We start from the raw sequence: 13,006 nt of genomic DNA, 5'->3' as shown, positions 1-13,006 counted from the left end.
TTAAGTGAATTAATAATTAATTGATAAAGATTTATTGGAAAATGAATAATTTATGGAATAGAATGAATAAACATATCTTTAAATAAATTTAATCTCAATAAATTAATGTGAAAATTGAATCTATAGAGTTTAAAGGAGCAAAATTGAAAACTTAAAGGATTAAATTATGACTTAAAAATTTTAAATTAGACATGAAGTCTAGAAATCTGAGTATTATAAGTCAAATATATTCATTTGGGCCCAATATGTCCATCCTCAGTTAACGATGCAATAAGTCAGTTCGGAATATGGTAGAGAGGAGATGTTATGACAAAGTGAATGACAAGGTAGGATTTTTTGATTAATTTATAACTATTACTTCAGGTTCTTCTCATTTCTGGGATGCAATGGGGAGATGAAGGAAAGGGTAAACTGGTTACCCATCTTTCGAAGGATTTTGACCTTGTTGCAAGATATAACGGTATAACAATCATGTAGATAATCATTCTTGATCATTTCTCTTTTCATATAGCCCAAATTTATCCTCTTGTGCCTATTTTCATACGATTCTTCATATAATTGTCTAAATTATTCTATTCATCCATTAATAACTATATTGATCACTTATTATACCTATATCTTCCAGCTAAGCAAATCTTTTGTTCAGGAGGCCATAATTCCGGTCATGAAATGTATTTGGATGGAGTAAAATATAAACTACATTCACTTCCATGTGGAGTTTTGGTCCCAAATACATTAAATGTATTGGGAAACGGTGTTGTTGTGCATTTGGAAAGCCTTTTAAGTGAAATTGATGGCCTACTGAAGTTAGGAATCGATTTAACAAATAGGTTATTCATCTCCGAAAGAGCACATTTAGTACTCGATTTGCACATCGCTATTGATTCACAACTAGAATCAGAACAAGGAGAATACTCCACAACAATAGGAACAACTAAACGTGGTATTGGACCGACTAACTCAACCAAATGTAAAAGAACTGGCATCCAAGTAATTCTGATAACAATTACACACTAAAATTCACCCATAAATAACATTAATTAATGTTTTAGTTGGGAGAACTGTTAAATTGGGACAATTTCGAGAAATTGTTGACGAAATTAACTTACAAGCTGAACCATGAAAATAAAGTTTTCTCGAACTCAGATTTGGCAGATTTACTAAACAAGGAGCTTGAAATATACAAAACTAACTTTTCTAAAATCGCACATTGCGTTTGTGATACCTCATATATGATTCAAAAATATATAAAAGAAGGTAAAAAGGTCTTTTTTGAAGGAGCTAACGGAGCATTATTGGACCTTGCTCTAGGTACAACTATAAACATGCCTAACTAGCCCTACTTAACATAATTGAATATATATATAACTTTATAAATTTCACTAAAGTACTTCAGGAACTTATCCATACGTAACATCTAGTAACACAACAACAAGCGGTGTGTACAATGGATTGGGAATTAGTCCAAGTGTTAAGATTTTAAAAGTTGGAGTGTTAAAGGCCTACCAAACTAGAATCGGCCAGGGTCCTTTTCCAACAGAGCTTTTCGGTACTTTTTTAAATTAAATATTTATGTATACTACTAGTGGTATAAATACCCCTTTAAACAAAATTAAAATCCTTGCAGATGATAATTATGTCAAGTTACAAAAGCACGGGTCTGAGGTTGGCGTTACAACCGGCAGAACTCGACGATGTGGCTGGCTTGACTTAGTCTCAGCAAAGTACGTCCAGGGCTTCTCTGGGTTTGATGTAATCAATCTCACAAAACTGGATGTACTTTCTCAATTTGACGAAGTCAAACTTTGCACCAACTACAAGCATAAAGTTACTGGTACTACTCTTAAAAACTTGCTTCCACCATTTAGATATTTACATAATACTATTTATAGTACTGAGTATATTGTATATATAATATAAATAGCACATATAATTGGTAGGAGAATTTTTGGAAGAGGGTCGCTATCCCAACTGTTGTTATCAATTCGATGAGTACGAACCAGTATACAAAACAATGCCCGGTTGGAAAACCGATATTTCCGACTTTAAAACCTTTGAACAATTGCCACAAAACGCACAAAATTATGTCCTTTTTATTGAGGAATACCTGGGGGTATTCATTCACTGGGTTTGCTTATTTATCAACAATATCACCTTTAGGTGGGAACTGGCAAAGATGTTAATAAAATGATCGTCAGGACCCAATAATTAACTGTTTAATATTTTGTAACGCTTTAAACTTGTTTGTCAAATAATCATGTAAATCTATTGACTAGTATATTACACTATTATTTATCAATTAGTAAGTTGTTAATGTTCGTGTTTCCATACTTATGGTTATCCTCAAAGTATCTGTAATTAGAGAATTATAATTGTATAAATAAATGGTGTGAAACCTGCTGTAAATGTTTAAATTGGATAAGTTTATGGGTCCAAGCTTGAGCAGGATATCTTCAGAGCCAGTGGAACCCTTGTATATAGTTTCGATTAATTCATCGATGCTGTAAATGCCGTAGTTACTAAAATTCTCCTCAATAATTAAATTCCCACTAATCATCTCTGCCTTGTTATGCTGATAAATGGTACCCCTATAAAAATCTAGAATGAAAAAACTAACCTCTTATGGAGCAAATCCTTAACATGCTTTAGGGTAGGTGTTCCATAGTACACAAAAGGCAACACCTTATTTATCAGGTCCAAATTGGAAACTGAATTACTCATAAAACGACCTGTGTTTATTCTCGTTAATCCAATGGTCTAAAAATCAAATGAAATTGAATAATATTAACGTGTTGATTATAAAACAAATAGGTTGAGTAAGTAAAAAGTGTTAAGAACCTTTAAAATATCTTTACAAATTTGCGATTCGACATTTCTAGAATTCCGAACAACAAAAAGTAGTTTGTATTCCTTTGGTGGATTGACTTTAGGCTTTTTCTCTTGGGCTTTGGTTCTAATGTCAAATTAATCAATAATGTGGAGATTTGTAAGTTGATTTAGGAAAAAAAGGTAGAGTAAAAGAATTTAAAACATAAAAATATTGGTTTAAGAAAATATATGGGTGTTTAAGCTATAAAGATTGTGGAAGGCTCACCTCTTAAGATCCAAGTCCAGCTGTTTCGATTTTTTGAAGATGGTATTGAGTGAAACAATTGCATTTTTATCTCGGTAAGATTTCTTTTTCTAAATTTATGGAATATATTTCAGAAATAAAAAATTACCAGTTTTAGAAGTCGGACTTGTTTTGCGATTTCACTGCGCCTTTTCAGATCAATTCGATGGCCTCTTAATATAGTCTCAGGTTTTTTAATATCTCCATCTATACCCTTCATTTTAAAATTCGAAATTTGTATAAATTTGATGTAAAACAAATATATAATATGTATATTAAAAATATGAGGTGTTTAGAATGAACTTAAACTCCATAAAACGGGTGATCCTGGTCGTGTTTTTTAACGATTCGCTTCCAGCCCTGTTCAAAATCTTTGGTAGTCACGACGTATCTGAAAAATTATGTTTACACATTTATGGATGTTGTAAAACACAGTGATGGAATTTATAAAAAGTATGTTAATACCTATTCTTTCTAATTGCCTGTAAGCCAGCCTCTAGACAAATGGCAGCTATGTCGGCTGCTGATATCTTCTCTGGTCTTGCAACAACTAAAAATAATAAAGATTAAATCATTATATAAATAACTAAATTAGTGTATAGTATAGTAGGGAAAGTAGTATTAATATACATGTTTCTAGATCAATATCGTTTGATAAATTCATTTTACTGGTAATTGTTTGAAAAATTAATCTTCTTTGTCTTCTATCTGGAAGTGGGAATTCTATTTTTCTGTCAAGTCTCCCTGGTCTTAAAAGTGCAGGATCAAGTGTATCTGCTCTGTTCGTTGCCATAATCACCTTTACTGAGGCATTTTGATCAAACCCATCCATCTGGTTAAGAAGCTCTAAAAGGATCCTCTGCACTTCCCTATCTGCACCTGTTTGTGCATCAAATCTCTTTGTTGCGATCGCATCTACTTCATCGATGAATAAAATGCTAGGAGCGTTCTCTCTGGCCAATCTATGATATCATATAAACTAATTCAAGGAAAAGTAATGCGAAAAAAATAATATAGTTTATTTAAAATCATACCTGAAGATATCTCTCACCATTCTGGGTCCTTCACCCAGGTACTTTTGAACGAATTCAGAACCAACAAAACGTATAAAAGTTGCGTCGGTGTGGTGTGCAACTGCCTTCGCCAACATAGTTTTCCCGGTCCCAGGAGGACCATATAATAAAACACCAACTGGAGGGTCTATCCCGATTTGCTTATAAAGTGATGGACAAGTTAGGGGAAGTTCTACTGCTTCTTTTATTTCCTGCTTTTGGGAATCCATTCCTCCAATGTCCTAACAAATAGGTTAAAATGTAACAAATATTATGTATGTAAAGATAATCGTGTGAAGGAACACAATGGGTTAAACACATCTGTTTAAATAATTAATAGACTTGTACCGCGTAAGTTACATCCGGTTTTTCAGAAACTTGTAACATTTGGATGGAAGAATCTGCTTCTGGCGGCAAAATATCGACAACGCTATGACTATGCCTATGTAATGCAACACTAGTGTTAGGTGTTAGCAATTCCCTAAGATAAACATTAAAGATTTACATAAGATTTATAGCTGTATTTTAATGATTAGATTTAAGGACCACACCTGTTAATGGTTGAAAGAATGCGAACATAATAGTTAGATCCTGCAGTTGAGGATACAATTCCGTAATTTTTGTCTATAATGTCCAAAAATTGGCCAATTACCAAAGGGACGCTTTGAATACGTTTGATTTCATTCCTGGCTCTGATAAGCTCAAGTTTCAAGTTCTTATGCTCCTCTTTAATATAATTTTCCTAAAATTCAAGATATATTGTATTAAATTGATAAATTGTACATAAATATATGTTATGTTATTAATAAAATAATAATTAGATTGGTAATTAAAGAAATTATACTTGAATCTCGCATAATTCTAACTGTCGTTCAAGTTCCTTAAGTTTAGTATATAAGTCAATATCAGTAGTAGTAGACTTTTGAACAACAGCTTCAGAAGCCATTTTAAACGAACTAAAAAAATAAAACTAGAAGATTCTTAATAAAATTTTAATATAAAATGTGTGGGCACCTCAATACTATGTAACTAATTTTTTGAAAAAGAAATCACAATTTTTATTATATTATAATGTAAATGTGTAAATTAGAAATTAAATTAGACTGAAAAAAATTGTTAATAATACAATCCAAATTTTACTAATTTTAAAACTTGATACAACTGATTCAATTCCTCCCTCTTTAGGTGGCTGGCTTCGAAAATCTGGATTATTTGTAGGACTATCTTTAGGTTGTTTGTTTTCAAAATCTGGAATATTTGGAGGATTAACTTTAAGTTGTTTGTTTTCAAAATCTGGAATATTTGGAGGACTTTCTTTGGGTGGATTTTTTCCAAAATCTGGATTAATTTTTTTCTTAACTTCAATAGGCAAATCATCTACTATTGTTTCTACTTCACCAAAATAAGTATGTTTACTCTCGTAATCAATTTCACTTTTCAACGGGAAGTCGTATTCATAATTTGTAATTTTTTTCCATACTGTTTCCTTTGGTTCTAATGCAAAATATGTTTTTTTCATAACTCCTCCAGTCATTGAAATTACTTCTATATACTTTGTTCCGGAGTTGGATTTGACTATGATAATACGATAACTATCTCCATAACTATACTCAAAAATTTTTTGATTCTCATATTTGAATGTTATGAAATTTTTTTTGCCCACAATATGAACTGAAACTTCCCTTATTCCACAGAAACTAATCCTTGAGTTTTCCAAATAATAGTTGTTTTTACTAAGGTCAATTTCTGCGTGAGAATTATCTCCTTCACTAATGCGTGAATCTAAAATTTTTTCATAGCTTCTTTCATCCAATTCCTCAAATCCAAATTCCTTTTTGGCTTTAATAAACTCTTCTTCATTAACCGTATCTAATTTTGTCGGTCTCCCAACTTCAAGGGGAGTATTATTCCTTATTTTAAAGTATACAATATCATCATTTTCTAAAGTTATTTTAACTAGATGAATGAAGTTAAAATTGCTATAAATTTCAACCATTTTACAGTATAACTCCTTTTTATTGCTTAATCCTTCAGGACCCTGATTTTGAGTTGAAGTATTTGGATCCATGCCATAAGGTGATTTTGGCTCCCAGATGATATAGTCGCGATCCGATACTTGAATAAATTCCTCATAAAGTGAAGAGAACGTCAAATATCTTTTTGTTCCATCTATTTTGGTAAAGCTTTCATGATATAACATATCAAATTTGTCATTAACATCCAATTTAATTTTTGAATTATCTACATCCTCAGACTCTGTGGTTAATTCCCTGTAGAATTCGATCAAAGTGAGTAAGGATTTGAAATTACCGGTGATCTTGAATTGAAACGTTTCACCTCCTCCAGAACCCGAAGTATGTATGTCAACCATAATACCTCTGTTCCTAGTATTATACATGTCAAAATAATAAAACTCGTTATCGTTTTTTTCTGGGCTTCTTTCCCAAATGTTAAATAGATCAACTTTTATCAGTGTTATAACTTTTGATGTACCTGGTTTTAACATAAACCTGAAAATTTCAGGATGTGTATCTGGAATCTCATCTCTTTTGACAATTTTGAAATAACTGGTATCTATATTTTTCAAATCTAATACAATACCTTCAAAACCCAAACCTTCCGCAACATTGATAACACAATACACACCAGTCAACAAACCTAACAGTAAAAACCTTATAAAAAAATATAAAAACAATTTCATTTTAATAATATTTTAATAATATTTTAATAATTTATTTAGTAATATATTGATAGTATTTTGATAATCTATTTAATTATATATAAAAAATCTATGGAAGAAAAACGTTACTAGCTAAGAATCATTCAGTGTACCTCTGAGTTCCCTTAGCTCCATTTGTTTAAAAATGTCCAACTCATAATAGTAAACATTCCATTAGAATGCTGAATTGTGTATTTCATAACTATTGTTTTACTAAATTCTAGTAGAATCAATTTCAAAATGAAACTTTCATGTATAACATATAAAGAAATTGAATCCGAAGATATTATTAATAACTTCATAATTGGAACAGAACAGAATATAAACAATTCTGTTTAATGAAATTCAAATAACCAAGGTGAAATGTGTTAATAATTCCTAATTTAATTAAAACCGACAGTGTGTCCCATTACTAAATTAACAAAGTAGGTAATAATGTTAATGAAGTAATAGCAATGGTATTGGTGAAAAATTCAGACCTGATAATTTCGACAACCCGTGAAATAATGTCCTGTTTCATTTGTTCTAAATGCTCAGGAGTAATAACTGGTTCCTTGGTTTCTGGAGTGTGAATGCTCTCTTTTGAAAGAGAACGGTGTGATCCAGTTTCACTGCTAGGTTCATGAGTTTCGCTATGAGTAAGTTCCTTTGATGAAGTAGGTGTGTATTCAGTGTATGTAGGCGAATGATCACTAAATCTAGGTCTGGGAGACCTATGATCGTGAGGGGGTTTGACACGTTTTGATTTAGAGCGTTTTCTATGCCTTGGTTCACTAGGTGTTGCAGTACCCATAGTTTCGTCCTTAGTCCGAGAATCTCTCCTGGAGGAAGAACTCCCGGACAAGTGAGCAGGTGAAGGTGGTTTGGTAATGAAGGTACTAGATTTTTTGGGAATGTGTGACGATGAAGTTGCCTTTGTAGTCGACACTTTATCTGGAAGAGGTAATGAAGGTGTTGCTGGCATGGGACTAGATGTACGAGGACTGGTTTGACTGGTTTGAGATGAAACAAGAGATGAAGGTAGCGCAGTGGAGGAAGTGGGAGGTGGCGTAGAAACAGTTGAACTAGGCGGAAATGTCGGTAAAGATCCAGTCGTTGTTGGAGCCGTTGGAGTTTGGGGAATTGGGGTAGTTGTGGGAGTTGGAGTATAATCTTGACCAGTGAGTTTGGATTTAACTTTGGAGGGTAAATCATTAACTTTGGCACCTGAATAAATTCCATACAAATCAGCTGATTTAAGGTAATGGACATCAGTAGACTCGACTATACACTTTTGAATACAAGCTAGAGCCGTAAATTGATTAACTCGTTTCCATTCTCCATCGGATTCACTCCTCTCGAAATAGATATCATCCCCAGTAAATGATGTCTCATTGACGCTAATTGAAACAAAAAATCTCACAGGTTCAGATGTTCTAATTATTGTCAGAATAAATTTGCATAAATTATTACCATAAATTTCTTTATCGTCATGAACTATTTTTTTAGTCAAAAATTCGAACAATGGCCTGATAACTAAAAAATTCATATTCAAAAATGTATAAGAAGAATAAGAGAAAGAATCATTCTTTTTATTAAGATCTAAAATTTTTGGTAGCGGATCTAAATCCTTTTCTTTTCCTTCACTTTCCGATCTAGCTTCAAAAAGCCTTTTAAAGCCTAATCTTTTGTAGTTTGTTTTGAAGCCAAGACCCAAAAGAGGGGTCCACATGCCATCTTTCCATATGAAATGTAACTCATTTAAATCTTGTAGAGTAATTTTCAACATCTTAATTCTTTCTTGCTTATCAAAAATCTCGATGCACGAGGCCACTTTACCTTTTGAATCATTATCATCATTGATCCAAATAGTTTTCAAGCCATCCATTAAATGACCAAAACCCGAATTATTGCTAGGTTTATATTTTTCATATATCAAATCAGCCATCATCATAATTGTGTAATCAAAAAACACTTTGTGGAATTCATCTGAAAGATCTAAAACTTCGGGAATTAAATAACCCTTTGGCTTAAACTCATCATGGATGAGAGTTAAAAAACTTGGCAACCTTATAAAACTATACCCATCTTGAAATTTCTTGGTGTAGTAAACGTTTTTTATACCTCCATTGTTTATTACAATTGAAACCACAAGCTCTGTGCCTGCGAAATCGTAAATAATTAGATCCTGACAAGTACTAACACCAACTTGTGTCCATAGAACATTATTTAATAAACGTATTGAATTAATTAGGACTCCTTCTTTTGCATTAATTTTATATCTATCAGGCTTATCTAATGACTTGATTATGTTGATCTTTTCTAGATCTAAAGATCCCAAATCCAAATCCAAAGAAATAGAACCATTCGCCAATAATCCAACAGCACATAACACATTTTTAACTAATAAATTAGAGATGTAAAATAAAAATACTATAAATAAGTTTCTAAAATCGGACATTTCGAAAAATAATAAATAGTAGTTTTAAGGTTCTAATTATAGTGGTACACTTTTGTAAAAACATAAAACTGAAAGAACTTTTAAATTCACATGAATTATATGAAAAAAATAGAGATAAGAATAAAAGTAAGAAAAGACATGAATAATTAATCGAAATAACCGAAGATATGGATAGAATACAAACATTTTTGGTTAATAAGAGCAAATAATCTCGAAAGAGAATAAACCAATTAAATTTCATAATTTTGGGATATTATGGAAAATCGACCATTTACCCTCTAAAATTTTACAAAATATATTAAAACTAAATCGACATTGAATGCAGAAAAACTTAGTGAAACACCGAAAAAATAGAAAATGTTCTGTTTTCATTAATATAATTAAATAAATTAAATTGATAAAAAAATTACGCAATAATTCAAAGAAAATTACAACATAGAAAACCAATTTCGAGCTAAACATTTAATTTCAATTCCTTCAACTAAATTATTTCTGATGTGGTTGTGGAAAATATTAAACTAGATGTGATTTAATTCTTGATTGTGATTATTAACCCAAGAATTTGAAATTGTATTATTTTTTTAATGTATACTTTTTCAATAATTTTGAAATATTATTTTAAATTGACACACATTTTTAATTAAGATATTTAAAAAATAAAACTTAGATAATTATTTAATTTTATACCTTCCAATTTTTCTTTTTTTAACTCGATAAATTATTTTCCAGAAATAAATTTTCAATCTAATTATTTCAATTTAACTGATTTTAAATCAATTGGAGAAAACATTTTCATTTTAAGCCTTTTTTTGAATTTAAAGCCGATAATCTTTCAAATTTTTTTACACTAAATTCTTTTTTTAATTTTTATTTTTTTTATTTAAATTACCAGTAACATTTTTTATATTGTGTCTTTGATTTTTCATTATTCCCCTCAGAGTCTTGACAATTATGTCACTGTTAATATTTTTAACAATTTTAAAATATAATTTCTATAATGAACAATTATTTCATGTTATATTAATAAAATTTAATACATACAATTCAATCATAAAATTCCAAATGGTAATAAAACATTTGATGTCTTAACATTAAATCATGATTGCATCTTTTAATGTTTAACATTTGTAAATTAATTATATTATCACATGGAATTTGAATAAACTTTATAGAGATACACCAATTTCTATAGAAAATTTGATAGTGCTCATTTATAAAAGTTTTAGATAATTTTGTTATTTTATAAATAATATTTAGTAAATTAATACTAATGCCACATTTTCCATTCAAAATATATCTGGTTTTAATACAACGTGTTTAAGTAAAATTTAATTTTTATAATACTGCCCTAATCCAATTTAAAAGAATAGATCTATAAAGATTAAATGATAAATTTATTATTTGAGGCTATTTTTTCTGTAAACGGTTTGAACAGGATGCATAAGACAAATGAATTCATAAAGTTATCTATAAATAACAATCCCATTAGTAAATATAATAAATAGGAAACTTTCACAAATGACTGTGGTTATCCTGAAATTAACTTGTCTGAAAATACTTCTAAATGTATGATACAAGGTTGTGTTTATGTATGAGTGAGTAATAATAAATACAATAAGCTCAACAAATTAATAATGAAATAATAAAGAAAATCATATCTTTATTAACCAAGAAGCTTGACTCCTCGCTTTTCTTAGTTGTCCTTAACTTCTTTTTGTCAACTGAGTCCGTCTTGGAATGAGCTGGACTTTCCTCTTTTACAGACTGTTTAGCTTTAGTATGACCACTAGTTGATAGTTTTTTAGAGTCATCTTTGTGGGTTAATTTTGTCTTTGGGATAGTTTCTTGCACAGTAGGTTCGACAATAGGTTCAGTTTGAGTGTGCATTTCATGTTTAGGTGCATAAGTATGCTGTATTTTGGCACCTTTTTTATGAGTTGGTGTATAAAATTCTTCAGTTTGAGTAGCAATATCAGTACCTGATAAGTGATCAGGCAAAATTATATCCAAAATCTCTTTAGGTAATTTGGTAATCTCCTTCCCCTTTATGTTAGGTAACATGGACAAGTGTTTTAATTTTTCCATTTTTACGTTCTTAATAAAATCAGACAAAAACATGTCAAACAAGTCCTTCTCACTAATAACTGAAAATTTCCCATTGCCTGAAGTTCTAATAAAGCAAAGATTCTTGTCCCTTACACCTTCATGCCTTATAGATATCTCAACAACAATTGATTTGTCCGAAATCTTTGTTAAAAATATTTCAGTGACCTGAAATTCTTTTCTCAAACCAATTTCATAACCCCAAATCTTGAGTTTCTTTGTAGTAGGAATTGTAGAAATGTCTCTGGGAGATAGCCTTATAATTTTAATATTTGAAAGATTTAATGAATATTTTTCAAAGTTAGAAGGATATAAGCCATCCCGAACAATGTGAAGACAATTCTCTTGATCTACGCCTGAAGTAACTTCCTTAATATCGGATTTGCTGGTTGAATCAGCAGAGTCGACTGGAGCAAATTTTTTAGTAAAATCACCCAAAAATTTGTAGTATTTCTCCCTACTAAGAGCAACCCAGTCTATATTGAATCTAAAATATTTGGTAGTATCGTTTTCTGCCTTGACTAATAGAAACATAGTTTCACTAGTATCATTACTATTAACTTCAATCCTTACAAAGCTTTTTTCATCCTTTGAGGCCTCGCAAACAAGGTTTCCGAAATGGAAAATTTTATTGATCTTTACCCCGCCAACAGGTTCATAAACCTTTGAGAATTTTGAACCAGGTTCATCAGTACTTAAGAAATACAACTTGTCAAATTCCCAACCGATATTAAATGATTCATACAATTCAGATTCTTCGTAAGAGCCCTTAACACTCTTATCTTCTGAAATTTTGTTTTCAGCTTCTTGAGTGGCGGCTTGATAAATATCGTTTAGTATTAAAAAGGAAGATACGTTACCAGTGTCAAATATAGTATCATGGTCTATAGCAAAACTAATGACTGAATATTTCTTTCTATATACCAATTTTAAAGAAGCTAATACATGATGCTCTGCAACTTTGGTGAGTAAAATTTCAGAACATCTTTCGGCTCCCTTTTTTAACCATAAGACTTGATCAGAGATCAATACCATATCAACGAAATTATCATTCTTTGGAACTATTTTAACCGCATTGGGGTCATTTTCGGATAAAATTATACTGTATTTATTAGTATTAACATTTTTAAGGTCTATCAACTCAAATTTCTGATCATCAATATTAAAAACACAAGTAACATGTGTGGTTGATAAAATCAGTATATTAAATGCGATAAAAATAATTTTAATAATTAAATTCGTCATTTTATAATTTATTTTTTGTTTCTAATCTAAATTTAATTTTTTTCTCCACTTGAATTTGCAGTCGATAAAATTTGCAACTCCTAATACCACTTCTTTTCGTTATACTAGTTATATTCATATGAAGCTCTATAATTTCCATAAATTATATTTCTAGTAATTATATACTATATATTACGTATGTGTATCAATAGATCTGTAAAAAAGGTAATCGAGATTAGAGTATGGTATAATGATTCATTCATATAGAAGCAAGTTAAATTTCTAAATTATTTCATCTAATGGAAATTTAAACTCAAAAAATGTATAGAATGTTAAAATTTATTAATTTGATATTT

At 30.4% G+C, this 13,006-nt stretch overlaps 6 protein-coding genes across 6 annotated transcripts, besides 7 other annotated features; 1 reads left to right on the top strand and 5 right to left on the bottom strand.

Moving 5' to 3' along the window:
* Positions 1–287: 287 nt before the first annotated feature.
* TA17235 (adenylosuccinate synthetase, putative) lies at positions 288–2,191 on the top strand (the record flags this gene model as incomplete). Its single annotated transcript, XM_947634.1, has 7 exons — positions 288–326; positions 364–460; positions 647–990; positions 1,053–1,311; positions 1,397–1,549; positions 1,628–1,891; positions 1,941–2,191. 7 exons carry the CDS (start codon positions 288–290, stop codon positions 2,189–2,191), a joined length of 1,407 nt encoding a protein of 468 aa, XP_952727.1.
* A 108-nt stretch (positions 2,192–2,299) lies between these two features.
* Positions 2,300–3,332, bottom strand: TA17230 (60S ribosomal protein l7-a, putative; the record flags this gene model as incomplete). The annotated part of the gene is made up of 5 exons (XM_947633.1): positions 2,300–2,588; positions 2,618–2,757; positions 2,839–2,953; positions 3,095–3,183; positions 3,222–3,332. The coding sequence occupies 5 exons, from the start codon at positions 3,330–3,332 to the stop codon at positions 2,300–2,302; spliced, it is 744 nt and encodes a 247-aa protein (XP_952726.1).
* Positions 3,333–3,415: 83 nt separating this feature from the next.
* Positions 3,416–5,110, bottom strand: TA17225 (26s protease regulatory subunit, putative; the record flags this gene model as incomplete). Its single annotated transcript, XM_947632.1, has 7 exons — positions 3,416–3,503; positions 3,578–3,662; positions 3,743–4,074; positions 4,147–4,406; positions 4,513–4,645; positions 4,716–4,906; positions 5,009–5,110. The coding sequence occupies 7 exons, from the start codon at positions 5,108–5,110 to the stop codon at positions 3,416–3,418; spliced, it is 1,191 nt and encodes a 396-aa protein (XP_952725.1).
* Positions 5,111–5,257: 147 nt separating this feature from the next.
* Positions 5,258–6,865, bottom strand: TA17220 (uncharacterized protein; the record flags this gene model as incomplete). Its single annotated transcript, XM_947631.1, has 1 exon — positions 5,258–6,865. One exon carries the CDS (start codon positions 6,863–6,865, stop codon positions 5,258–5,260), a length of 1,608 nt encoding a protein of 535 aa, XP_952724.1.
* Positions 5,315–5,320: a sequence feature (GPI-Anchor Signal predicted for TA17220 by DGPI v2.04 with cleavage site probability 0.124699995 near 516).
* Positions 6,779–6,847: a sequence feature (1 probable transmembrane helix predicted for TA17220 by TMHMM2.0 at aa 7-29).
* Positions 6,800–6,865: a sequence feature (Signal peptide predicted for TA17220 by SignalP 2.0 HMM (Signal peptide probability 0.949, signal anchor probability 0.050) with cleavage site probability 0.519 between residues 22 and 23).
* A 430-nt stretch (positions 6,866–7,295) lies between these two features.
* Positions 7,296–9,323, bottom strand: TA17215 (uncharacterized protein; the record flags this gene model as incomplete). Its single annotated transcript, XM_947630.1, has 1 exon — positions 7,296–9,323. One exon carries the CDS (start codon positions 9,321–9,323, stop codon positions 7,296–7,298), a length of 2,028 nt encoding a protein of 675 aa, XP_952723.1.
* Positions 9,237–9,305: a sequence feature (1 probable transmembrane helix predicted for TA17215 by TMHMM2.0 at aa 7-29).
* Positions 9,249–9,323: a sequence feature (Signal peptide predicted for TA17215 by SignalP 2.0 HMM (Signal peptide probability 0.638, signal anchor probability 0.186) with cleavage site probability 0.433 between residues 25 and 26).
* A 1,620-nt stretch (positions 9,324–10,943) lies between these two features.
* Positions 10,944–12,671, bottom strand: TA17210 (uncharacterized protein; the record flags this gene model as incomplete). The annotated part of the gene is made up of 1 exon (XM_947629.1): positions 10,944–12,671. One exon carries the CDS (start codon positions 12,669–12,671, stop codon positions 10,944–10,946), a length of 1,728 nt encoding a protein of 575 aa, XP_952722.1.
* Positions 10,998–11,003: a sequence feature (GPI-Anchor Signal predicted for TA17210 by DGPI v2.04 with cleavage site probability 0.124699995 near 557).
* Positions 12,603–12,671: a sequence feature (Signal peptide predicted for TA17210 by SignalP 2.0 HMM (Signal peptide probability 0.721, signal anchor probability 0.069) with cleavage site probability 0.269 between residues 23 and 24).
* Positions 12,672–13,006: the final 335 nt, after the last annotated feature.

The sequence above is a fragment of the Theileria annulata genome, chromosome 4 (genome assembly GCF_000003225.4).
Source record: "Theileria annulata chromosome 4, complete sequence, *** SEQUENCING IN PROGRESS ***".
In the NCBI taxonomy this organism is placed as follows: Eukaryota; Apicomplexa; class Aconoidasida; order Piroplasmida; family Theileriidae; genus Theileria; species Theileria annulata.
This window is presented reverse-complemented; position numbering and strand designations above follow the sequence as displayed.